The sequence below is a fragment of the Pelodiscus sinensis genome, chromosome 1, assembly GCF_049634645.1.
Source record: "Pelodiscus sinensis isolate JC-2024 chromosome 1, ASM4963464v1, whole genome shotgun sequence".
NCBI lineage: Eukaryota > Metazoa > Chordata > Testudines > Trionychidae > Pelodiscus > Pelodiscus sinensis.
The window spans coordinates 127449390-127475965 of NC_134711.1; the positions used below are offsets into that span (position 1 = coordinate 127449390).

The 26576-nt window shown below is 48.1% G+C and overlaps 1 protein-coding gene across 1 annotated transcript in view; it reads left to right on the forward strand.

Annotated features, from left to right (window-relative positions):
• The first annotated feature begins 5161 nt into the window (after window positions 1-5161).
• The window catches only part of GALNT8 (polypeptide N-acetylgalactosaminyltransferase 8), a 77640-nt gene continuing 56225 nt past the window's right edge, over window positions 5162-26576 (forward strand). The window contains exon 1 of the mRNA XM_075900813.1: window positions 5162-6151. Within this exon, the coding sequence (XP_075756928.1) occupies window positions 6034-6151 (118 nt within the window). The 5' untranslated portion in view covers window positions 5162-6033. The remainder of the gene's footprint in view (window positions 6152-26576) is intronic.

Genomic DNA, 26576 nt, shown 5'->3' on the forward strand with positions numbered 1-26576 from the left:
GAAAAACAAGATGGGGTTTTGTGTCTGGCTACATTCCACCCCCTTGACACGCCTCAGTATGTCCCAGAACGCAAGATGGCGGTGATGCCAGCACCCTTTGCCCTCCTTGGAGGAAGCTAAAATCGCCCTATCAGCAGGGTCTGATCAGATAATTTGGATCAAGGGATTGATTAGGATCGCTTCCCAACGCCATATACCAGATTTGTGCAGAGGAGGTAGCAGTGTACACAAAATGCCTAACAATACATAGAAGCATGCAGCAAGCAATTACAACAAGTAAAATGGTTAATATAGTATTTACAATAGAGTGAAGGAAGGGAGTTAACGAAAGTTCTAGGTGTTGGGCTAGACAATCTAGCCATGAGGCTTTACATTTTTAGTTACAGCATGTCTTATCCCATACCGTTTGTTGCCACTTCCCTTGCCTCCCCCCTTAAGCTCCCCCCAGAGTTATTTAGAGGATTGTGGTAGTCGCTGTCATTGAACCATACCGGTCCCCATCGAAAGATGTCTCTTTGTTTCACCAGTCATTTGGGCTGAGAGGGACAAACTCGATTCCCAGTCCAGTAGAGGAGTCAAGTAAGGTGTTCTGGTACAGCAGTAGCAGTTGGGATGAGGAAGAAGACCATGGCGAGTTGGAGTGCCATGTCTTATTTCAATAGTCTGTAACTAACAACAGTGGTTGCAAGCACTACAACAGCAAGCGGTATATATATATACAAAAAGTTCATGGTGGTTTTCCCGGATCCACACCAGCATTGGGAGGGATCCATCCCACTGGAGCACTGTTTAGGGCTATTGCCTCAGTTTCCTGTAATAAAACATAAGGTTCGCCGGTCTTGGATACAATCCAAGCCTCAGTGATGGTTATTGGTGTTAGCCCAGCATCTGAAGTTGTCCAGACTCCTTTTCCCTTATAGGAGTGCAGTACATGGGTTTGTGTCCCCAAACTGGGGTGTTGGGACAAGGGCTATTAAGCGGTTTAGTCCCATGATCGTAGACAACCCTGTTGTCCATCGGGTTAGGTAAGCAAATCCAATTCTTGAAACAATTTCTACTCCAGTTAAAACATACTTCCACCCTTGCTTACTGGTGGGTGGTGGACCAATATAATCTACTTGCCAGGTTGCCCATAGTATTTTTCCATCTCTTAGCCTGGCAAATCATTGCCTTTCTGTTATATGTTTCCTGAGTTCAGCACATAGGGTGCAAGCTTGTACCAGGTCTCTGGCTTGTTTGTGGGTGATAGGCCACCCCTTGGCATGTGCCTGCCGCACCAGCTCATCGCTTTCTGTGTGTCCCAAGGTTTTATGTAACCAAATGTACAGGCGTTCCCAATCCACCTGGGCAGCAAAAATTTGTACTGCTGCATCTGCTAGGTTATTTAGCTGTGCAGCTAGAGTATTATTTCTTTTGGACACATGACTTATGCTTAAGGCATGTTGGGTTACATGCTGGTATATCCATTTCTAGTATTCCAATCTCCAAACAGGCTTTCCTATTTCCCAGTTATTATTTTTCCAGTTAATTATTCACTGGGTGGCTTCAGCCCATATAGCATAGGAGTTAGTGTAAGTCTGCTGAGACAGCAGCAGCCTTCTCTGTGCACTTTCCTCTGAAATAACCAGGCAGCCTGTATTCACATATAATGTTGAATTTAAAAGCAAGCCAAAAGTGTTATCAACTCAGCCTTGAAAGAGACAGTTAAGTTTCAAAGCTTGAATTTCTAAACTAATAATTTGGTTTCTAGAAAGTTAAATGTCCTTAAGAGTTGAATGCCCAACAGAAGCACTAACCAATTTGTGCCTTGTCTATTTGCAATTTTAAGCAAGAGGACATTATCCAAAACAAAATAAAACTAGTTAATTTGAAATCCACAAAATAGAGTTACAATATATAGATCTTATTCCTTTATGCAGTTAACCAATTAAGTTTTAGTAGAATCCTTAATTTTCCTTTGCAGATTTAACAAAGGTGTCCATAGACAAAATGTTTACATTTGATTGTTTCTTTGCATAGATGGTTTGCACATTGTTAAGAGGCTGCAAAGAAACAAGGTGTCATTTTAAAACAAGATTTCCCTTCACATATTACAACCATCACTTAATTCCTTCCACACTCCCATGGAGTCCACCTTTATCTTCACATTCCCTCAAATCACTTGCTTTGTTCTTTCAAAAATGTTTTTCATTTCTAGTAACTTTCCAATGTCCGCTCTACTTTCCTTATTCCTTCAATTATGCCTATAGGGCTCCAAACCTTTTGCCTTCCCCTTTTTGCATGCTTTTTCCTTCATATGGTCCATTCTAATTTCTGCTAAATGACTTTTTTCAATGACACGTTTGTCTACTATTAATTTGGTAAGGAGGGTGAGCTTGTTCACTAAGCCTCATACCTCCTGGTCCTTTTCTTAAGCATATTCCTGAGGGAAGAAAAATAAATACATCTGAGAGTTGCTTTAACTCTCAGCACCCATCCTTAAGGGAATCTAGCTCTGTCTGGGTACTGAGGGACATGCATTTCTACCTCTCCACTTCTGCAGCAGAGGCTTTTACATTTTTCCAGTTTCATATTTGTATTCTTATATTCAGACAATTTTGAAGAACACCTCATTACAGGGGTTCCATAGAAGTTAAGCTGCAGCTGTTTCCCTCTTCATTGGAGTTGAGGGTTTACATATACACAAGTAGTTAGACAATTTGTCTTGTAGGTCTGAAATTGTATGGATAGCAATTAACACTTGATCAGACCAAGGGCTATGCCCGAACCTTTGCAAGATTTTGTTCAAAAGGGGTAACATCTTTTACAAATGCCAATTGTCTCAGTCTTCTCTCTGCCTTCTTAAAAGACTGCTTACATTTAAACCTTTTCTAGTATACCCAACCTCCTATTGGGACTAAAACAGCAATACCAATACCTCCTTTTCTTTCTTTCTGGAGGGCTACAATTTGAACTTTCTGGTCTCAGGTAGTTTGCTAATCAAACTTAGCTATTACCTGCAAAGCTTCTTTGTGCTGCCAGCTAGGGCATTTGCACCACAAAGGAAATCACATCCTGGTGTGGCTCCTGGAGCTTTCACAGCATTTTAGTCTGTTTGCAGTTTTTACTCATTCTATAATGTACATGGCATGTTACAGGAAAATGTGCAATCTTTGTTTATAACACTACTTAGCCACAGTAACTTTGCATAGAGTGTAACTCTTTCTTTATGCTTACAGTTTTTTTTTGTACCTTCATTTAACAACTTGGACTAAAAGTAAACCAAACCAATTTGTTTTAAACCTACAAACAAACAAGATTACTGGACCTTAAAACTTCATTTATTTACTATATATATATATATATATATATATATATTTACACAGAGATACACATACATTCTCTCTGAACCTTTCTTACACTATTTCTACATAGCTGTACAACAATTACATTCCCTTTTTATTCAATGGGATAGTTCACTTCCAATAGAACCCCCTCCCTTTAGAGTTCTTTTAGCAGTCTCTCTAATCAAATGTACAGATTTGAGTCAAATTTGCCTGGGTTATTTACAGACATTCCTTTGGAAAAAGGGCCCATTTTTCCTTCAGAATGACTGTAAAGAAACCACAATTTTCTATCTACACCATTTTAGCATTTGCACAACTGCTCAATTCTCTCCATTCTCTGCAGAGTTTAAATTCTCTGTGTTTCTCTTTTCTTAAAACACTTTCTTATCTCTAAAATAAAAAAAACCTGGCTTGCTTTAGATATTACTCTTGTAAGTATGTTTAAGGGTTTAGATTCCCAGTACTTACTGCCTTTTTCTCAGTTCTATCACAAGGCTTTCAATCTTATTTGTTACCTGCCTGCTTGTCTGGGCCTGATCCTGTTTTCCATTTCTGCCTGCTTGTCTGGGCCTGATCCTGTTTTCCTTGCTAAATGGAAAGTGGCTCCTTTCCACAGACTCAGGCTTTGTCCCATTCTTTAGCTTGCAGGCAGTTCTATACTTACAGAACTGTACCCACAACTCCTCAGGATTTCCCCAATCCTTTTCTAACATTTCTCTATCCCATTTTGGGTTGCCCCAACCTTCCTGGGCAAACCCTTTCTCTATACCACTAAAATCCATGTCTGTCATGACAGGCTTCATGTTGCTGTATGTGAACCAGTAGCACAATCCTGCCGACTACGCCAATTCTGTCAGCCGACAGTCAGGGCAGTGAGTCCCTTATGACCGGCTGAAGTTCTTTTAAATTGTGCTTGGTTCTGTTACAGCAACTGAAGGAGTCAGGTTAAAGCTTAAACAGTTACTATTTTATTGTTACAGGGTAAACTTAGCTGTTAAATGCTACTACTGTGTTACAGATAACACAGACACTACAAAGGACAGGACAGAAATTACACTAATAAGTCACTTACAGGTACCATGAAACCCTTTTGGTTCTCTGAGCTCTTATTAAATGCATGCAAAATAGACACATAGCAGGTATATATTCTCACCCCTGCGTTCCAGACTTGGCATGGCCAGCGTCTTTCTCTCAATCCCTCGGGAAGAAGTAGGGCGAGGTTGGGCGTCCCACAGGCCTCGGGAGACAATCAATACCTGCCAGCAGGTATAGATGATTGGAGCTCAAATGGGGTGGGCGGCTGAACCTCTTTTTATACCCCTTGGGTCATGTAGGCTTCTTCCTGGTTTTAAGTGGCCAATTAGGAAAAATGGCTTTGAACACCAAGTTTCCCACGAAGGGTGCAAAGCATAATTCACACCTGGGAAAAATGCAGACAATGGGCACCTCTGGTATGTGATGGGCAAAGATTCCTCTCCTGGGACAGTGCAGGCGTGTCAATTACTGGTACTAGCCATCAGGGCGACAGGAGGCCCCGGGTCGTCAGCTAGCCCATTTACTGTCTGGTTTCTGTTTATGGTAGAGTCAGGGACAGGCAGCACACCTGTGTTCCCAGGGCATCAAAGGCTGACTGCCTTTCTCTTGCTCTCTGTGGGGGGGGAAAAACAAGATGGGGTTCGTGGAAAAACAAGATGGGATTTTGTGTCTGGCTACAGGCGGGTAGTGGAGCACCCGCGGGGACACCACCTCGAAGAACGACAGTTACTGCACCGGAGGTGAGTAACTTCGCTTTCTTCTTCGGGGATGTCCCCGCGGGTGCTCCACTATGGGTGACTGCGTAGCGGTAGTCGCCAAAAGCGGAAGGAGGGCAAGGAGACTCTATTTATCCGCCGTGGAGAGCACCGCAGTCGCCACTGCCCCATCTGAATGAGAGAGAGAGATAGAATAATGCTTAGCAAAGGTCCCATGAGGACCAGGTCGCCGTTCTGCAAATGTTCTTCAGAGATACGCCTCTGGAACGCTGTAGATGTGGCCATGGCTCTAGTGGAATGAGCATGAGGTTGGGATGGAAGGGGCAACCCTCTTGTTGCGTACAATTGCACTATGCATGCGGTTATGAGATTGGAGATTCTCTGGGAAGATAGACGTTGACCCTTTGACCTGTGTGCCAGGGAGATGAATAAATGGTCCGTAAGCCTGAACGGTTTAGTACGATCTATGTAGAATGCTAAGGCCCTGCGGATGTCCAAGGAATGTAGGGCCACGTCCCGTGGCGAGGCATGGGGCTTCGGGAAAAAGGTTGGCAAGATGACTGGTTCATTAACGTGGAAATTGGAGACAATCTTGGGTAGGAACCTCGGATGTAATCGCAGGACTACCCCATCGCTACGGAAAATTGTATATGGTGGAATGGCCATCATGGCGGAAAGCTCGCTAACCCTGCGTGCAGAGGTTATTGCGAGCAGGAAAACTGTTTTCAGAGTGAGGAATTGTAAGGATACGGTCGCCAGAGGCTCGAACGGCGGCCTCATTAGGGCGTCGAGTACCACGTCCAGGCTCCACACAGGAGGGACTGGGTTGCGTGGTGGGTCCATATTGATAAGGCCCTTGAGAAATCGTTTAGTCGTAGGATGGGCGAAGATAGAAACACCATCTATAGGTGATGTGAATGCCGATATTGCTGCGAGGTGCACCCTGATGGAGGCTAATGCAAGACCCTTGTTTTTTAGGTGCAGTGCATAGTCCAGTACGGAGGAAATGGATGGGCGTGTCGGATCGTGGTGGTTCAAGGTACACCAGGAGGAGTATCTGTTCCACTTGTGAAGGTAAGTTTTTCTCGTGGTTTGTCGCCTACTCTGTACTAGGACGTTTCGGATTGTGGCAGAGCAGAGAGATTCACATGGGTTCAGCCAGTTAGGAACCATGCTGTTAGGTTCAGCATTTGTATCTGGGGATGTTTCAGGCGTCCTCGGGCTTGTGTGAGGAGGTCGTGGAGAGGCGGAAGGCGGATCGGTGTCCGCACAGAGAGGCGATGCAGGAATGGAAACCAGTGCTGGCGAGGCCAATCTGGGGCTATGAGGATTATCGTAGCCCAGTCCGCCTTCAGCTTCTGAAGGACCTTGGGAATGAGAGGTATGGGGGGAAATGCATAAAGGAGGGGTCCGCGCCAAGTCACGAGGAAGGCATCCCCTTGAGATGCACAGCCCAGGCCCGCTCTGGTGCAGAACTTGTGGCATTTTGTGTTGGCGGGAGTTGAGAAGAGGTCCACTCGGGGAGTCCCCCAACGTTGGAAGATGTCGCGTAATATGTCGTCGTGCATTTCCCATTCGTGTTTCGAGTGGAAGTGTCTGCTCAGGAAGTCTGCCGTCACGTTTGTGGTGCCAGGTAAGTAGGATGCCAAAGGAGTCACCCCGTGGTGAATGCACCAGTTCCAAAAGCGGATAGCTTCCGTGCATAGGGAACGGGAGCGAGCGCCGCCCTGGCGATTTACATAGTACATGGCTACGATGTTGTCTGTAAGTATCATCACAGTGGTATTTCGAATGTGGATGAGGAAGGATTTGCATGCGTTGAAATTAGCACGAAGCTCTAGAAGGTTTATGTGCAACCTTGCTTCTTGTGGGGACCATTGGCCTTGTACCGAGAGGGAACCCATGTGGGCCCCCCAGCCTAGTAAAGAGGCGTCCGTTGTGATTTGGTGGAGAGGCTGCTGCGGGTGAAATGGTACGCCCGATAGCAGGTTTGTGTGGCTGGTCCACCATTGGAATGATTGAAGAATGGCCGGTGGCAGTGTAACAGGCCTGTGGAGATCGTATCTGGTGTGGTGGTATACGAGGATCAGCCAGTGCTGAAGGGCACGCAAGTGTAGTCTGGCGTATTTCACGACGTACGTTGTGGCGGCCATGTGGCCCATGAGTCTGAGACATGTGATGAGTGGAACGGTGGGGCTCATGGTGATGGTGCAAATGAGCTCCTGGATGGCCTGAAACCTCTGCAACGGTAGGAACGCTCTGCCAGCAAGTGAGTCCAGACGGGCCCCAATGAACTCGATGTCCTGAGTGGGATGCAAGACGGACTTCTGCTTGTTGAGGAGGAGTCCGAGCAATTGGAAGACTTGCATCGTGAGGTGAACCATGTGGGAGACCTCGTGTGCCGAAGCGCCTTTGAGCAGGCAATCGTCCAGATAAGGGAAGATGAGCACCCCTTGGCGTCGGAGAAAGGCCATGACCACGGATAGGACCTTTGAGAACACCCTGGGGGCTGAAGATAGCCCGAAGGGGAGGACCTTGTATTGAAAATGGTCCTTCGACATGACGAAGCGCAAGAACCTTCTGTGAGCAGGGTGGATAGAGACGTGGAAATAGGCATCCTGGAGGTCGAGGGCGGCAAACCAGTCCAGTGGATTTAAAATCGGGATTATGGCAGCTAATGTTGTCATTTTGAATCGTTGTTTTCTGAGATATTTGTTTAGACGACGGAGGTCTAGGATAGGACGCCAGCCTCCGGACCTTTTCTGGGTGAGGAAATAGTGAGAGTAAAAACCCCTGTTCCTGAAGTCCTTCGGAACTGGCTCTATGGCACCCAGAGAGAGAAGGCGGTCGACCTCTAGTCTGAGGAGAGTCTCGTGAGAGGGGTCCCTGAAGAGGGATGGGGTGGGAGGGGTGGTTGGTGGGATGGCTATAAGAGGGATAGGATAGCCGAACTGAACAATCTCGAGGACCCATTTGTCCGTGGTGATTGTTGCCCATTGATGTAGAAAGGGTCTTAGATGGTAGTGGAATAGCTGGGTTGAACGATTCACGGTGCTGCCTGTGGCTGTGTGCTCGCCCTCGACCAACACAGCAAATCTGTTGCTTGCTGTTGGAAGGCATGTTCGTTCTGCCGTTCAGGTTTCGGCGTCGTTGAGGCCTCTGGAGAGAACGCTGGCTGTCAAAAGGCCTCTGTTATTGGTGGTGCTGCTGCCACTGGTATCTAATGTAGGGGTAATCATATCTGCGCTGATATGGTGAGTACCGACGTCTCTTAAAGGGGGGCGTATACATCCCCAGAGTTCGCAAGGTTGTCCGAGAGTCTTTAGAGGAGTGCAGGATTGCATCCGTGGTCTCTGCGAAGAGCTTATCCTTGTCGAAGGGTAAGTCCTCGACCTTCGTCTGTAGTTCCTTTGGAACTCCTGCCGCTTGAAGAAAAGAAGCTCTACGCATAACAATAGCCATAGCGGCAGCGCGAGCAGCAGTATCAGCCACGTCCATGGCCATCTGGAGGGACGTTCTCGCTGATGTGTAGCTCTCTTGGATGACTGATCTCAGGATCAATCTTTTTGAATCAGGGAGATGATCCATGAGAGGAGTGAGGCGTGAAATTGTGTCAAAGGAATGATTGGAAAGATGCGCTGAGTAATTGGCGATTCTGAGGAGTAAAGTCGCTGAGGTGTATACCTTTCTGCCCAGGACGTCAAGCCTCCTTACGTCTTTATCAGAGCCCTGGTGTTTGAGATGAGGGGCTCTAGATCTCTGCTGAGCTGTGTCAACTACTAAAGAGTTAGGCTGTGTAGGGGTGAAGAGGAATTCCATGCCCTTTGGTGGCACAAAATATTTCTTGTCGGCTCTTTTGTTGGTGGGAAGGGCCAACGCTGGAGCATGCCACACTTCGTCAGCCAGTTCCAGGATGCCTTCGTCGAGAGGGATGGCGAGGCATGAACTGTGTCGTGGTTGGAGATTCCTAAAAAGCTTGTGTTGCTTATCTTTGAGCTCTTGTAGGGGAATCTCCTGGGTAATTGATACCCGCTTAAATAATTCTTGGAATTGACGGAGGTCGTCTGGAGGAGAGCTGTCGTCGGGGTTCACTGCATCCTCCGGAGGAGATGAGACTGGAATGGAAGACCCCCGAGGCATGGTGCACGAAGGGAGTATGTTCCGGCTCTGAAGAGTGGTGAGATGGTGATGGCGCATGATGTGGAGGAGTAAGGGGAGCCGGGGTTGGAGAGCGCCTGTGTGCAGCGTAGTCGGAGACGGATCGTGGTCGATAAGAATACCGGCTATGGGAATGTCGATAGTCACGGTCGTCGCGATGGTAGGCGCCATGACGCGGCGAATAGTCATAATTGAAGCTGGAGCGGCTGCCGTACCAATAATGGTACGGGGAGCAGGGCGAGCAGGAGCGGAGGTGTGATGTCCTGGAGGAGGCAGGAGAGGCAGAGAGATGCCTGTACTGGTGCCTGCGATGGGGAGATGCAGCAGCCAGAAACGGGGAGGGCAGTCTCGACGAGGTGCGAGGAGAGCGGCACCGATGAGAGGACCGGCGTGGGGATCGCAGCGCCGGCAGAGGAGAGGACTGTGCTGGGGAGAAGAAGCAGGAGTGGGAGCAGCTGCGGCAGCGTGGGGAATAGAAAGCAGCAGCAGCAGGGCTCTGGGGTGATTGACGTGCGGCAGGCGCTGAAGCACTAGCCGCTGAATTACTTAGCTTCTGGTGTGGCGGAGCAGGAGCGATCGGCACCGCACTCGCCCCAGAACGGGTCGGCGCCGTGTGGTCCGGCACCGCCTTCCAGTAACCAAGCAGTGTTGCAGCCGGTGCCGTGATCGGGTCCGGGGCTGCTCTTGGCGCCGGCTCAACGCTCGGCGCCGGAGGAGGAGGCAGCGGCTGAACTGAAGCCGGCTGGGGAGCTGACGTCTTTGCAGGCTCCCGTGGCCGCTTAGACTTTGAAGCCCCTGAGGCAGGGGGACATGGCTTTGGAATGCCAGAGATCTCCGGTGTCTGTGCCTGGCTGTCCCTGCCATTCAAGGCAGCTGGCAGGGATCTTGCTGGGGACAATGCCATTTTCTTCTGCAGTCCCACAGTAGGGCTGTGTCTAGACTGCAGGCTTCTTTCGAAAGAGCCTCTTTCGAAAGCATCTTTCGAAAGAGGCTCTTTTGAAAGAGCGCGTCTAGACTACAATGCGCGGATCGAAAGATCGATCCGCTATTTCGAAAAAGAGCGTCCAGACTGCTGGACGCTCTTTCGAAATTGAAAGCCACCTGGAACTGCTTCTGCCAGGGCATGGGGGCAGCATTTCCTTCCGGGTGCTGCCTGCCTGCCCTTTGCAGAGACGCGTGGTGAGAGGGACACTCCTGAACACCCGTTGCTCTGCTCCTGCAGCTGCCTTTGCTGTCCCTTGAGGAATTTTGCAAGGCATTGCAGTGCTGCTTTGGAGTGCTCAGCTTCCTGGGACACCCCAGCAGCTTTTTTCTTTTGAGGTTTTTCTGCTTGCAGACCCTTATTTGTGGCATGGAGCCAGAGCTGCCCCTGGGCAGGCGAGGGCCCCACACCACCATACTGCAGCTGTTGCTGCATCTTCGTGAGACAATCATGAGGCTCCTTCCCGAGCTGGACCCAGACCAGAGGGACGAGGGGTTCCCCCGTCCGGCAGCCACACTGCCCTTGCCTCCGAACTTTTTCGTGGACAGGCGTGTTTGGAGGTTTGACACCAGCTCTGAATGGTGGGACCGGCTCGTGATGGAGATCTGGGATGACCAAGACTGGCTACGGAACTTCCGCATGAGAAAGACCACTTTCCAGGAGCTCTGTACCTGGCTCGCCCCTGCTCTGCAACGGCAAGACACCCACCTGCGGCCCGCCATCCCCCTGGAAAAGAGGGTCGCCATTGCCCTCTGGAAGCTGGCAACCCCTGACAGCTACCGCTCCGTGAGACACCAATTTGGCGTGGGGAGATCTACTGTCGGGGCCGTCTTGATGGAGGTAAGTCATTGTCTGGGGACAGTCACAGTTTGGGGTGGGGGGAAGGGAGACTGTCAGGAAGGGCCAAGTGGAGTGGGAGTGGGAGTGGGAGGGAGCTCCTCCACTCACCCTGAATTGGGGGGCGGGGGGGGGGGTTCTGAGGAGGGGATTCCCGGGCTGTTTGTTTGAGAGGGAAGGTGGGCGGTGGGTTCTCCTCCTAAGACATAAGGCACCCCTTCTAACACTTTGTTGTCTGTCTCGTTCTGCAGGTGGTGAGGGCCATCAATTCGGAGCTGCTCAACAGGCTCATCTGTCTACCGGATCTGGACAGCGTCATGGCCGGCTTTGCTGCCCTCGGCTTCCCCAATTGCGGAGGAGCGCTCAATGGGACACACATTGCCATCCGTGCACCGCCCCATCGAGCAGCCCAATTCATCAATCGAAAGGGCTACTTTTCTATGGTCCTCCAGGCCCTGGTCGACCATCGTGGACAGTTTTCAGACATTTGTGTTGGGTGGTCAGGGCGGGCACACGATGCCCGCATCTTCAGGAACTCGTACCTGTACCGGAGGCTTCAGGCAGGAACTTTTTTCCCCCATCGCCAGTTTGCGGTTGGGGATGTGCACATGCCGGTGTGCATAGTGGCTGATGCCGCCTATCCCCTGATGCCGTGGCTGATGAAGCCCTACACCGGCCAGGTGGATGCGAGCAAGGAGCAGTTTAATGCTCGCCTTAACCGGGCTCGCAACCAGGTGGAATGTGCGTTTGGCCGTTTAAAGGGCAGATTCCGGTGCTTGCTCACACGCCTCGACATGGGGGAGACCAACATCCCCGAGGTGGTGGCCGCGTGTTGCGTCCTCCATAACCTCGTGGAGAGGAAAGGGGAGGCCTTCCTACCAGGGTGGGGGAGAGCTGCTGATGCCCAGGAGAGGCTCTTTGCCCAGCCCCGGACAGCTGCCATCCGCCAGGCTCACCGGTCTGCAGTTGGCATCCGGGAGGCCCTCCGGGAGCAATTCTCCAGTGGAGGCCACTGAGTGCACTGAGGGGCTTCTGCCTGGGGACTGGGCCCTGGCCCCCAATAGAAGCTTCACTGCACAACCCATCTCCTGACCCAGTTTGGACACATCACTTACACCAGGGTGTGTTTCAAAATAAAATGTTCTCTTTACTTATTTATAATTTTGTACATATAATCCAACAATGTGGCAAAATAACAAAAATTTTCTTCATTTTTGTTGTTGCCAAACTATATACAATAAACAAACAGTGCCTTTAACCCTTTGTTTGTGCTTTAACTGGGGTGATGGGGGTGATTGAAACCTGGAGGGGGGAAGGGGCCTGGAAACCTGGAGGGGGGAAGGGGGGAAGGGGATCAGGTTGAACGGGGCTTGGCAGATTTCCCTTTCCTGGCTGGGCCTCGTGTTTGGGGTGCTCCCCGGCTACGGGATCGGGTGATGCACCTGTCGGTTGGCTGGCTGCTGGGGGGCTCTTGGGACGTGGAAGCCTGGGGGAGAGGAGGGCCAGGGGGAGAGAGGGGCTGGGGAGCTGGGGGGCCTGGGGGAGAGGGAGGTCCAAGGGGGGAAAGGGCTGCTGTTGTGGAAGGGGGGTTTGGTGGGGTGGGGTCATGGGGTGCTGGAGGAGCAGGACCAGGCACAGCAGCAGGCAAGCCGCTGACCTCCCTCAGGCGTGTCTGCGGCTCCCATGTCTCCGAGGTGGAGATGGAGATGGAGGTGGGGCTGGGGTGCTGCGGCCCTCTTCCACGGCTGGTCCGGCTGTGGAGGAAAAGAAGAAGACACAATCAGTCCTATAAACTGGACTCTGTAGCACTTACAATACTAACAGGATGGTTTATTAGGGGATGAGCTTTCCAGGGCCAGACCCACTTCCTCAGATCAGAGTAACACGGCTACATTTCTATCACAATCAGTCCTGTGTGCAACAGCTGTCCAAAAGGGCATGCCCTCTCCCTTGAGACAGGGGAAGCAGACATTCTGAAGGTCACACTGTGTGTGTGTGTGTGTGTGTGTGTGTGTGTGTGTGTGAGAGAGACCTGGGCATCAGCATGAGCATGACAGGTTTCCCTTGTGCATCACCCACTGTGCACCCACCCACCTACCTTCCCCTCCCCCCCCCCCCGGGTGTGACACAAACTCACTGTACTCACCTGCTGCTTCCTCTCCCGTGCCAGATGACGCCTGGGAGGCCTCAGAGGTCTGGGTGACTGGCTCCAGGGTGAGGGTCGCCGTCTCCTCGGTGTCCTCCTCCTCTGGGCCCATGTCCCCGTCTCCAGACTGCTGTAGCTCCCGCTCTGGAGCGTCCACCACCGGGTCTGCCAGTCCGGACTGCACGAACCTCCGTGGTGTGCGTGCTTCTGCACTGCCACCCAGGATCTGGTCCAGCTCGGAGTAGTAGGGGCAGTAGTGGGGGGCTGCCCCAGAACGGGAGCTCTCCTCCCTGGCTTTGGCGTAGCCCTGCCGCAGCTCTTTTACCTTTGAGCGCACCTGGTCCTGGGTGCGGGGGTAGTGGCCCTTCTGGGCCAGGGCTTCAGCCATGCGGCCATAAATGTCAGCATTTCGCCGCCGGCTTTTGAGGGCCTGTAAGGCCTCCTCCTCTCCCCACAGCTCCAGCAGGCTCTTTATCTCTGCGCCGGACCAGGATGGTGCCCGGCGCTTGGAGCCCTTGGCTGGGTCCCCAGAAGGCTCGGAGGAAGGGCCAGGACGCTCTTGGGGCTGTGACATGCTGCAGCAAGGTCGCCGTGTGCTCTGGCTCCTTGTCTGCAACAAGTGGCTGTGAGGGTGCGCCTGTCCCTTTAAGGAATGGCTGCAGCCAGGAACCACAGACGTGCAACCCATGGCCCAGATTGTCCACCAGGGCTTGTTCCTGGAGGCCAATAATTTCGAAAGAAAGGGCTCCCCCCGTCCAGACTCACGTTCTTTCGACGGATCTCCCTCGAAAAAGGCGTTCTTCCTCGTGAAACGAGGTTTACCGCCGTCGAAAGAAAAGCCGCGTTCTTTCGATTTAATTTCGAAAGAACGCGGCTTGAGTCTGGACGCAGGGGAAGTTCTTTCGAAAAAAGGCTACTTTTTTCGAAAGAACCCCTGAGTGTGGACACGGCCTTGGGGAGGAAGCCCGGCGCTTAAGAGGCTGCTGATTCAAGTCAGCTTGCTGTGGCTGCAAGGCTGTATCAAAGAGCAGCATACGGAGGCGCCTCTCCCTGTCTTTCCTGGCTCTGGAGTTGAGCCTTAGGCAATGGTGACACTTTTGGGGGATGTGAGACTCCCCCAGGCAACGAATACAGTCTGCATGGCCGTCAGAGGCTGGCATTGCCTCCCGGCAGGAGCCGCATTTTTTAAAGCCGGTAGCTGACATTTGTCGGGAGTTCACTGCTTTTTATCTGTTGTTGGTTTTGAACAGTATAAGATCAAGAACACGTATTCCTGCGCATCCAGAAATATAATTTATGCTATCATGTGCCGAAAGTGTCCGTCTGCTTTGTACACTGGACAAACATCTCAGACACTTCGTCAAAGGATTAATGCCCACAAAACAGATATCAGACAAGATCACAAAGAAAAAACAGTTTCTTGCCATTTTAACCAGAAAGGAGACTCTCTCAATGACTTAACCACCTGCATTCTGCTACAAAGACCTTTTACATCTGCACTTGAAAGGGAATCCTCTGAACTGTCATTCATGTTAAAATTCGACACTCTCCGAGAAGGAATGAACAAGCACTCAAACTATCTTACCCATTACCAAGATAGCTTCCCCAATTATCACCTCTAATACCATTAACTCACAAACATCCCACTCTCTCCACCTCTAATATCATCAATTCACAGACACCTACCTTCCTTCCTCCCCCCCCCCCCGCATCCTCCTCCTGTTCTGCAATGTGATTTGTCCTTTTCATATGTGTTCATTTTTTTAATTGTATCCTTTGGTATATATGGTTGTGACTACTTTCTTCCACTATTTGATCTGAGGAAGTGGGTCTGGCCCACGAAAGCTCATCATCTAATAAACCATCTTGTTAGTCTTTAAAGTGCTACATTGTCCTGCATTTTGCTTCAGCTACACCAGACTAACACGGCTACATTTCTATCACTATTCTGGTTGTTAAAGCTGATAGCTATCTTTTGTTCTTGATATCTTAACAGTCTGTCTTTTTTTTTTTTTTTTTTTTTTTAAGTGAACGGAGCTCTATAGGGAGGAGCTGACAGGAGAACAGCTGAGAGGCGGGAGGTAAGAGCGGTCTCCGCTTTCACTCCCGATAGTTCTTGTTTGTCCTTCCCCTCTTGGAAGAAAAGTTTTTTTTTTTTTTACTTTATGGGGAGAGAGGGGAGAGGGAGGAAAAGGAGATTTTATATGTAGAAAGGGAGAACTAGAAGCTTTCTAGCTCTGAGGAGAGAGGAGCGTGGTTACAGGTGTCTGCAGCCTGAGGCGGTGAAGAGGAACTGGCGGAGGGGCCGGACTGCACGACAGAAGGAGCGCGAAAGCCGCGAGCCTGCGGCACATGCGTGGTCCGGCCAGACACTGCTAATGACAAGTCTCCGTCTGCGGCGCCGGGGCAAGCCCAGCACCCATAGTGGAGCACCCACAGGGACATCCCCGAAGAAGAAATTGGCCTTGTTTACCTTGGAAAAGAGAAGACCGAAAAGGGACACGAGAGCAGCTTTCAAGTATCTAAAAGACTATCATGAGGAGGAGGAAGAAAAATTGTTCTGCTTGGCCTCTGAGGTCAGGATGAGAAGCAATGGGCTTAAATTGCAGATATTTAAGACCAGGTTAGACAGACACCCGTCAGGGATGAGCTAGGGCAACTCAACTTTGGAAGCCCCAGAGGCCACACTGATACTTACAGAACATGCTGAGGGCCTCAACTTAAGTGTGGTTGCATATGCAATCAAATATATACAATATATAGCATCTCTCACACTGACAAGCATGAATACAAAGATTAAGGCAAGACTACACAACACACAGGCCTCATTTAAGTCAGTTCTGTTGATATTAATAAAATGCAATATTTACCCGATTTCTACCCATGTGACAGCATTTTTCATGAGCAATAACAGTCCAAGAATTTAACTACTAAAACACATATCAACAGAAGATCGTTACAATGACTACTTTTTTGTTTTGGCTCCCACTCGCTGGCCATTTGTTGATCCCCACATAAACCCAACCTGCACCGTGGGGCGCAAACAAACTGGTCGTGGGCAGCATACCACGTTATTAATAAATATTTAATAAACCTTTACCTTTTCTCTCTTCTGCCATGTCTCCTCTCCTTGCTCCATCATCTCCCCTGCTGCCTGCTGCCCCCCAACTCCTCACCCTCCTCTGCTGTCTTGACTCTTGCCCTCCTCACTGCCCTCAGCCCTCCTGCAACCTGCCCCCCTCCACCAGCCTTTCTCTCCCCCCTGTGCCCACTCCTCCAGTAGCCCCACTCTGATCATGTGAGCGGCTGTGCCAAGCACCCCAGCTCACGTGGGGTCTCAAAAAATACTCCTCTGGCTAACATAAGTTGAACAGACAAAAGGGCCAGTGTGGACAGTACTGTGCTGGCAGAACATGCTCTTCTGCACTTTGGGAAGGCTTCAGTGTGCCAGTAGGAGACCAATTTTAAAACACTAATTTGATCTAGCAGCACCAGAAACCACAGACCCAAGATTCTTATCACTGCAAGAATGCACAATTGGGACCAGTTATATCCTATATGGAAGGAGACAGACAGTCTCTCAGAATATCTTGCAACTTTTGAGAGAATGAGTGCAGTTTATGAAATTCCAGATGACAAGGAAATCCCCACCCTGCATGAAAAGTTAACTGACTGAATATTAGAACTTTACCAATGAAATGTCAATTGATGATGCTTTAGACTAGCGGTTCTCAAACTTTTTGGGCTCCAGAGCCCTTTACATGCGTAAAAATGTATGCGGAGCCCCAGCGGTCCACCGACTGTATGTGTTGTACCTATCGATGTTTCCAGTTTGTCAGTCTCACGGAGCCTCTGGGGCTCCAGGGAGCAGTTTGAGAAGCACTGCTTTAGACTACTGCACATTTTAAATGCTGTTTTGAAAAGGTTTCAAATTATCTCTGATATGGTTAGGATAAAGTCCAGAAATCTTGAGAAATGCTGGTCTGAATAATTGTGGAAATGTATAAAGGATGAAAAATCTAATGGGAAAAATGGGGGAGGAGAAAAGGAGGTAGGAGTTTTGAATAAGTATTTGATTTTGTTGCTCAGGAAGAGTTCTTAAACAAATGTACAATTATGTGGGATAAAAATGATGTGAAGATTGTGTAGGAGGTGTCTTCTCTGGCTGACGCCTTTCAGCAGACATAAGCATTTTATTGAGAGTGAACCCCGGTAAGAAGGATTTAAACTGATGGGAAGGAAAGATCCCATTATACCTGTGGGAAGAAAGAAGTGGGTTGGGAGCCTAAATGTTCCATTCCCCCAAAACATCTATTTACTAGTAATTCTGACCCCTAATCTCCTGTAAAAAACTGACAGACCCAAAAGGCGGTGGTACTGTAATTCTACTGAAAATCTAAAAAATGCATAAGAGACCATAGAGAGGTATGCCCTGGGGGGGGCCCAGGGATATATGATGGAATCTGGAAGCCATTGAAGAGGTGGATAAGGGTTCCTCAAATTCTGCAACACAAGGAAGTAGCATGTTTCCAAGTCTAGGAGGGACTGAAACCAGCTCCTCTCCAACAGAAAGCACACACCCCTAAAGTCAGCAGCAAGAAAGGCGTTGTCATCATTAACTAAAGAAACTGACCCAGTTGTTAGCTGGCAGAGATTTGCAGTTGATCAAGGGACAGATCCCTCTCTAGAGAGATGTATGCTAGAGGGCACTCCATCAAGGGAAAATGGAGAAAGGGTTTCTGTAGGAGACAAGCACTCTTATGAGTGATTGGCTTTGCCTTGCCAGCATCATGGGGAAGGAATAGCGGAGGCATAGGATAGAGTCCACACTGAGATACACTTGGAAGAGAATGGCCATGACAAAGGAGCTGGCTCAGCATCTGTTCATCCAGGCAAGCAATCTGTAACTCAGGTTCAGAAAGCAGACTGTGAAATTGACTTTCTGGAGGAGAGCAGCCATACTGCAAACTTCTAGGGGACAGCAAGAGGGGTGATGGGTGGTACCCTAATCAGAGTCTCAGTTTTCCAGGGCACTAGTTTTGATTAGGGGTGTAAAAGTGTAGTCGATTAACCAAGAAGCAAAAGCTTATCGGTTAATGCTATAGACTACAGGCATGTCTCCCCCACCACCAGTACATTTTTTAGCAGGTTGCCCAGCAGCCTGTCTTAGTCCTAGCTAGCACCGGGTCTGGGACCTAGCCCCACTGTGGCTTTGCATTTAAAGTGTATTAGGAGCCAGGAGGGCAGGCAGCCCGGCTCAGTTCCCGCTTGCATTAGGTCTGGGAGCTCAGACCCCTTTCTGAACAGGGGTTACTGCCACCCCATGTGGGGCAACAGGCAGCTGATTTTTAAACTGGTTCCTCTTGTGGACCAGTTCCCACCTGGCACCCCACGTTGTTGCCTCTGATAGAGAGGCAGCAGGGTGGCATGGCAGGGAGCTCCTTTGGAGTGGGGCTGGAGCACACTGGCTGCCGGCCCCAACCCTGAGGGCTATAGAATAGTCAGGTAACTGATAAGAATTCATGAAGTTAATCAACTATTCAAGTAACCGATATTTAACATTCCTAGTCTTGATGTGCTTGTGGAAATTGAAGACAGGATTCAGGTTCTGCTGGTGAGGATGGTGCCGGTGAGCATGCAATTCACCTTTCTGGAAGAGGGGCTGCTAAGAGATAGAGAGCAACTGAAGAAATGGTTGATGGAAACAGGACATCTTATCAAAGACTAGACAGAGAAAACAAATCATAACCCTCTAGGAAAAGGGGGGAAGAGAATGCCCCAGTGCTTAGACTGGGGAACTTAGGATAGTGCCAAGAAGGGAGATGGATTTTTTTTGCATATGTGCAGTCCTAGCCAATACACAGATTCTCCCAGACCCTTACCTCATTGGACCCTGAAATACTAAAATCCCAGAAATCGGATGAGATTAAAAACCCAGATAGAAAGGAACACTGGAGGAGGGAGGGAAAGCTAGTGACTGATGACATGCAAAAGTTCTGGAGGGAGTCATTTAACTCCATGGCTCATGAACAAACCAGTCTCAAAACCAGACTGTCTGAACAGGAGTGGCATGATAAAAATATTTGTAAACACCCATCTGTGATAAAAAAAAATTTGGTACTAATGGCCAACCTTGGGCTAAGGATTTTGATGCTCATGCTAAACCTTGGGATAAGATACAATTTTGCGGGAAAAGCCTTTGATCATGCTAGGAGTGGTATGGAACACCTATAATATGGTAGGTGTTCCTTCCATATCCACCTATAAGGTTATAGTAATACTGTTTCCTAGCTATTACCTGTGAACAGACTTAACACTCGTCATGGTAGAGAAACCACAATAAATCAACAAATGGTCTGGTAGCACTTTATAGACTTACAAAACATGTAGATGGTATCATGAGCTTTCGTGGGCACAACCCACTTCTTCAGATGACCAGAGTTTTGAGTTTAGGATGTGCAGACCCAAAATAAATAGGAAAAAAAGGGGGGAGTTGGAAACAAGGAGCAGAGGGTATGGAAAATCAAAGGGAAAAACAGGAAGGCAGAGATGGGAATCAGTAAGCACCTGAGCGAAAACATTAAGGGTATGTCTACACTGCCACTCTAGTTCGAACTAGGGTGGCGAATGTAGGCATTCGAACTTGCAAATGAATCTCGGGATTTAAATAACCCAGGTGCCTCCATTTTTAAATGCCCTGTAGTTCAAACTCCCTGCCCGCAGGTACACACGACATGGACTAGGTAGTTCTAATTAAAACTCCTCATGCTCCTGCAATGAGGAGTAATGGTAGTTTGAATTAGGAGCTTTAATTCGAACTACCTAGTCCTTGCCGCGTGTAGCCGCGGGCAGGAGTTCGAACTGCGGGGCATTTACAAATGGCGGTGCCTGGGAACATGCAAATAAAGCCCGGGATATTTAAATCCCAGACTTCATTTGCAAGTTCGAATGCCTACATTAGCCACCCTAGTTTGAACTATGGTGGCAGTGTAGACATACCCTCACTGAGTTAACCCCAATCAGGGAAGCAGAAGTGTTAAGAGTAAAGCAAAGGTAGAAGTAGACACTTTCTATTAAGCCAGAGAAAAACACACTTGGTAACTTATGAGATCCTCTGCAAAAAGTTAAAAGATGCACAAAATTTTGCAAGTGCATATGTGGGTAACACGCCAAGGTTTAGCAACCCTTGGAAATTATGTTGTTGAAGCTCAAAAGGACTCCTAAAACATAATGTCTTTCAGTTAGTGACTAAACTTTTTACAGTAAACTGAAGAGGGAGGTATGATACACTGTACTCTAAAGTAGCTCCTTGTAGCCCTAATAATCTTCATTCATACATAATTGTGATATTTCATACAAATCATGCCATGTAACATAATTATGTGAAAGGTCATGATCTGCTAAAACTCATTGTTCTGACAAAATATGCATATTGTTAGTGTGTATGAAGTTATGAGATTCTATTTTATGGTTTCAAGTATCAGAGGGGTAGCCATGTTAGTCTGAATCTGCAAAAGCGGCGAGGAGTCTTGTGGCACCTTATAGACTAACTGAAGTGTTGGAGCATAAGCTTTCGTAGGCAAAGACCCACTTCTTCAGATGCATGTAGTGGAAATTTCCAGAGGCAGGTATAAATATACAGGCCAGAATCAGGCTGGAGATGACAAGGTGGATCCAATCAGGGAGGATGAGGCCCACTTCTAGTAGCTGATCTGGAGGTGTGAATTCCAAGAGAGGAGAAGCTGCTTTTGTAGTTAGCGAGCCATTCACAGTCTTTGTTTTTGTATGTTGCCATTCCTAATATCTGATTTGTGTCCATTGATTCTTTTACATAGGGACTGTCCAGTTTGGCCGATGTATATAGCAGTGGGGCATTGCTGGCACATGATGGCACATATTACGTTAGTAGATGTGCAGAAGAATGAACCAGTGACAGTATGGCTGATCTGGTTAGGTCCTGTGATGGTGTTGCTGGTGTATATATGTGGGCAGAGTTGGCACCGAGGTTTGTTGCAAGGATTGGTTCCTGAGTTAGCGTTATTCTGGTGCGGTGTATAGCTGCTGGTAAGAATACGCTTCAGGTTGGCGGGTGGTCTGTGGGCAAGGACTGGCCTGCCTCCCAAGGCCTGTGAAAGCGAGGGATGGGTTGTAGATCACTAATGATGTGTTGGAGAGGTTTTAGTTGATGACTGTAGGTGATGGCCAGTGGTGTTCTGTTGGTTTTTTACTTGGGCTTGTCCCGTAGCAGGAGGCCTCTGGGTACATGTCTGGCTCTGTTAATCTGTCTCCTCACTTCTTCGTGTGGGTATCATAGTTTACAGAATGCTTGTTGAAGATCTTGTAGGTGTAGGTCTCTGTCTGAGGGGTTGGAACATATGTGGTTGTATCTCAGTGCCTGGCTGTAAACAATGGATTGTGTGTTGTGTCTGGGATGGTAGCTGGAGGCATGCAGGTAAGCATAGCGGTCGGTAGGCTTTCGGTATAGAGTGGTGTTTATGTGACCGTCACTTATTTGCACTGTGGTATCCAGGAAATGGACCTCCCGTGTAGACTGTTCCAGGCTGAGGTTGATGGTGGGGTGGAAGCTGTTGAAATCATGGTGAAATTCTTCCAGAGTTTCCTTCCCATGGGTCCAGATGATGAAGATGTCATCGATGTAGCGTAGGTAGAGGTAATTTATGGTTACTGAAATATGTTGTGAGCTTGGGAGTTACCCACTATTAGTTCTTGATCCAAGCCAGGCAGGCGTTCAAACAAACAATAATCAGCAAGGGACTGTAAATTAGATTTTACAGTTCTGTAAGAGAGTTGCGTAAGTATTATACAATGGGCATTGTATAATTCTGTGACCTAGCAAAACCCACCAGGATTTATCTGGATTAGGAATTGGAAGGCACATAAAAAGAAGGGACAGCAGCATCATCTAATGATCTTTCTCCTCCCCACGCTGTTAAACGAGTTACTGGGAAGAAAAAGAGTTGAACTGAGAAGACTGGTCCCAGGCTGAAAAGGAAAGCCTGCATATTAATGACTGTAGCCTACTTGCAACATCCAGTGGGGTGAATAAAACTGCTTGATCCAAAAATACTGATTAATCTGATGAAGTTTCAAAACTCTGACTTTTATGCCTACCTCTTGCAATCACTTAAAGCATATCTTTCCATAGTCAATACATTTACATTAATGTTTTATCCTTACCAGTGAGTCTGTCTGAAGTGCTTGGTTACAAAGGCTACTGCATGTCCACCTTCCTTTGACAAAGTGGTGCACTAACTAATGATCTCACACTGTTTAGTAGAAAATGTTGAGCAGTGCATAGCAGTATATTTCTGTGGTGCAAGATTAAGAGGTTGGTAGATATGCTGGTGTTTTCATGTGTCTAGTTCATGAATGGCTTGGAGAGCATACATGCAACTTAATTGGCTGTGCCTCTGCATACTAGTGGCTGAGTGATAGCAACAACTGGGCTTTGCTGCTTGTCACTGGCAAAACATTTTGAGAGACAGCCCAGGATGGAAAATTAAGAGGTTCTATAGTTTGTTTATATTCCAAGTATCTTTTGGGTGTTGATCATCCTAGCAATGGAGATATATTTGCTGGTTTGCATCCGTTGCTTTGGAATTTTGGTGCCTCTTTGGATTGGTGTTTCCTGGTTGTGGAGAGCTTGTTCCTCATGATGAATTTAGCGAGGTTGAGGGGTTGTCTGAAGGCCATAAAATAGGGTTTGGGAAAGATTTTTTCAGAATATGGTTCTCATCAAGTTTGCAATTATTTGATGATCTCCCATGTTGTGTTTAATGTAGGGCAGGGGTTGGCCACCAATGGCTTGTGAGCCAAATATGGTTCACTTGGGAGTCAGATATGGCTCTTTTGGAGCTCCAGCTCAGCTTCCCCAACACCTCCTGCAGCTTGGTGCCAGCACTGGTGCTACAGCCTTATGGCCCCCACAAGATTGGATGCCAGCGCTGGCTTCCTGCTGTGGGGGGAGAAAGCCCCAAACCTCCCTGCCAGATCCGGCATGTGAGGAACAAGCGGAACCAAAAAGTCTCTGCACGTTGCCATTTTCCTTCACCCAGTTGGGGGACAGCCTTGCAGGGACGGACACACTTCCAGGAGGCTTCCCTTGCAAATCCTTCCTGGAGGCTTTTTCTAGTGAATGGGAGCAGTGGGAGGCTGTTACACAGTGTCTGCAATGTGGCATGAAAGCAAGTGCCCCCCCACTGCCTCATGCCCAGACCCCGCACCCCCACTCCCTCACTCACCCTCGTGCTGAGATCTCGCACCCCCAGCCTGTTCCTGCCCCTTCCCTTGCTCCTGCCCCCTCCCCCTTGGCCAGACACCCTGCCCTCAGCCTGTTCCTGCACCCCACCTCCTGCCCAGATCCTGCACCCCCATTCCTATCCCACTCACTGGCAGACCTGTCCCGCACACTTAACCCCTCATTTTGGCCCCACCCCACAGCCTAGGGGGGCACACAAAATCCACTAACCCTGGAACCCCAGAAGAGTAAATCTGGCCTAAGGCCTTGAACCTTAGTCCTCCTTGCTCCTCCCCCCATCATGGGGCTAGAGCACCAGGGGAGTGAGGTGTTTCAATTGGGGGCCACATCAGTGAGGGTTGGGGGTTTTTGAAGGGGTTTTTGTTTGTTTCTCACTTGTGTGGTCCCCAGCTAATTTTTCTGTGGGTCGGTAAGTCCTGACCCAAAAAAGTTCCACACCCCTGCCATAAATAAAGACAATGTTGAAACCTTTGGTGTTGGACATAATATTTATTTTAAAATGAAGCCCCCAATTGGGGCCCAGCCCCCATCTAGCTACAGTGTCATAATACTCCTGCACCTCCTGACACCCCATACACCTGTATCCCCTGCCATGAACCCCTCAAACACCACATCCCCAAACTCCTGCACCCCTACATCCCCAGCCCCTTGCCATAAGACTGACAGAAGACAGCCTGAATACAGATCCTGGATTTGACCAGTTATAATGTAAACTTCAAAGAAATGTGCAAAAAGATGCAGCAGCAGAAGTCCCCTTAAATGAAGTCTGTGGGTACAATGTTTCATTTATGCTATTATTAACCATTATGTCAGTTATCAATATTAAGTTGTGTATTTTCAGTCATGCAACTGGGCATTCTTATACAGCTCCATATTGACCACTTGTTCTGAATTTTGATGTAGTTTGGCTCTTTGTTTTAAAAAGATTGCTGACTCCTGATGTAGGTTGTAGTAGTGATATTTAACAACTAGGTATGTGTAGTCATAGGTTCTCTCTTCCTCCCCTCCCCATCCCCACACACTATATTGAAGTGTGTTCTCACTGGGTATTTTGGTGGCTTGTTCCCTGAGGCATTCTTTTTCTCTGGAGTGCCTCATCTGGTGATGGTGATATTATATGTTTTATGGTATATATCTGAGACTTTCTTCTTGGAACATATTCTGTAGTATCTAGGACTATGTCTACACAAAAACATTATTTAGGAATAACTGACGTTATTCCGGGATAACATAGTGTGCATCTACACACAAACAGTTATTTTGACATAATCTCGAAATAATGTCAAGCAGGAGGACTTCTTCCTCCGACTTCCCTCGCTCCTTGTACAATGAGGGTTACAGGAGCCTGAGTAAGAAGGGTGCTCTTTCTTGGACTTCCTGCTGTGTAAACAGCACCAAAAGCTGAAATAAGCTATTTCAACTTAAGCTACACAATTGATGTAGCTGAAGTTGCTTAGTTTATTTTGGCTTTAGCCCTGCCGTGTAAACATGTCCTAAGTGTCTAGATGATAACATTTCCTGAGGTATTTGGGTTGGTTGTTGGGTCTGTGAAGTGTGGTGATCCATGGGTTTCTTGTAAATAGTTGCCTGTAGGGTTCCATTCTTGAAGATGATTCTGGTGTCCATATGCCTTGTTTTTTAATGTTGATCAGAGTTGAAAAAAATGTCTCCAAGGTTGGGAATAATTAGTAATTTCCCCCTTTCTCCTCCTCATGCCATAAACTGCTGGATCCTTCCCTTGTTTTGGCATGCACAGTAAAAAGTATACGTTTTTGTAAAATAATATTGAGCAAGTCAACTAAACTAGTTAGTCATGGCAGTCATAATTCATCCACAACACAGTCAGCACATTCAAAAGAGAATGACATCAATGAAAACTTGTTCATTAGAACAACGTTCAATGCGATGAGTCAACATTTGTTAGAGAAACAAGATGACTATGTAGAAGATGATTTTTTTTATCACCTCCCATGTCAATGTGGAAAACTGAAAACAAGCAAGGGTTCAATACTCATGCATTAATGAACTTGACCACCTTTGCAACCTGCTGCAGAACCACTTTCAGATTGACATCCTTTAAAATTTTTCTTTGGCAACTAATGCCTCATGATGAATGCAGGAGTGAATGAATTTAGCATTAGATGTCACTTCTTTAATTTTTCCCCTAGAATGCCACCATATTTAAGACAAAGGAGTGACATTATCATGGCTCTTCACTGATTCCTTGCCCAAAGAAGACTCCTGAAAACCCCTGAGACAGAAAGACTAAACTGGGGGTAAGTCTAGACTACCAGGTTTTGTCGACAGAAGTTTTGTCGACAGTATCTGTCGACAAAACTTCTGTCAACAAAGAGCGTCCAGACACATTGAGTTCTGTCGACAAAGCAAGCTGCTTTGTCGACAGAACCCTGTAGTCTAGACGCAACCCTACAGGCAATAACACCTTCTGTCGACAGAACTCTGTCGACAGAAGGTGTTATGCCTCATAAAATGAGGTATACCAGCGTCGACAAAACTGCTGAGTTCTGTCGACGTTATGTCGACAGAACTCAGCGGTAGTGTAGACGCTGGTATAGTTTTGTCGACAAAAGTCCACTTTTGTCGACAAAACTCAGTAGTCTAGACACACCCTGGGATAGCAGGGGTTGGGGTCAGGATGAGAGTGCTTAGCCTGTGAAAGGAACATGTGGGTTTTTTAAGCTGCAAGCAAGAGGGTCCAGCAGAGGGCAACCAAAATGATCAGGGGGCTGGAGCGCATGACCTATGAGGAGAAACTGAGGGATTTGAGTTTGTTTAGTCTGCAGAAGAGAAGAGTGAGGGGGGATTCGATAGCAGCTTTCAACTTCCTGAAGGGAGGTTCCAAAGAGGATGGAGAGAGGCTGTTCTCAGTAGTGACGGGTGGCAGAACAAGGAGCAATGGGCTCAAGTTACAGTGGGAGAGGTCTAGGTTGGATATTAGGAAAAACTATTTCCCTAAGAGGGTAGTGAAGTACTGGAATGGGTTACCTAGGGAAGTGGTGGAATCTCCATCCCTAGAGGTTTTTAAGTCCCAGCTTGACAAAGCCCTGGCTGGTTGATTTAGTTGGGATTGGTTCTG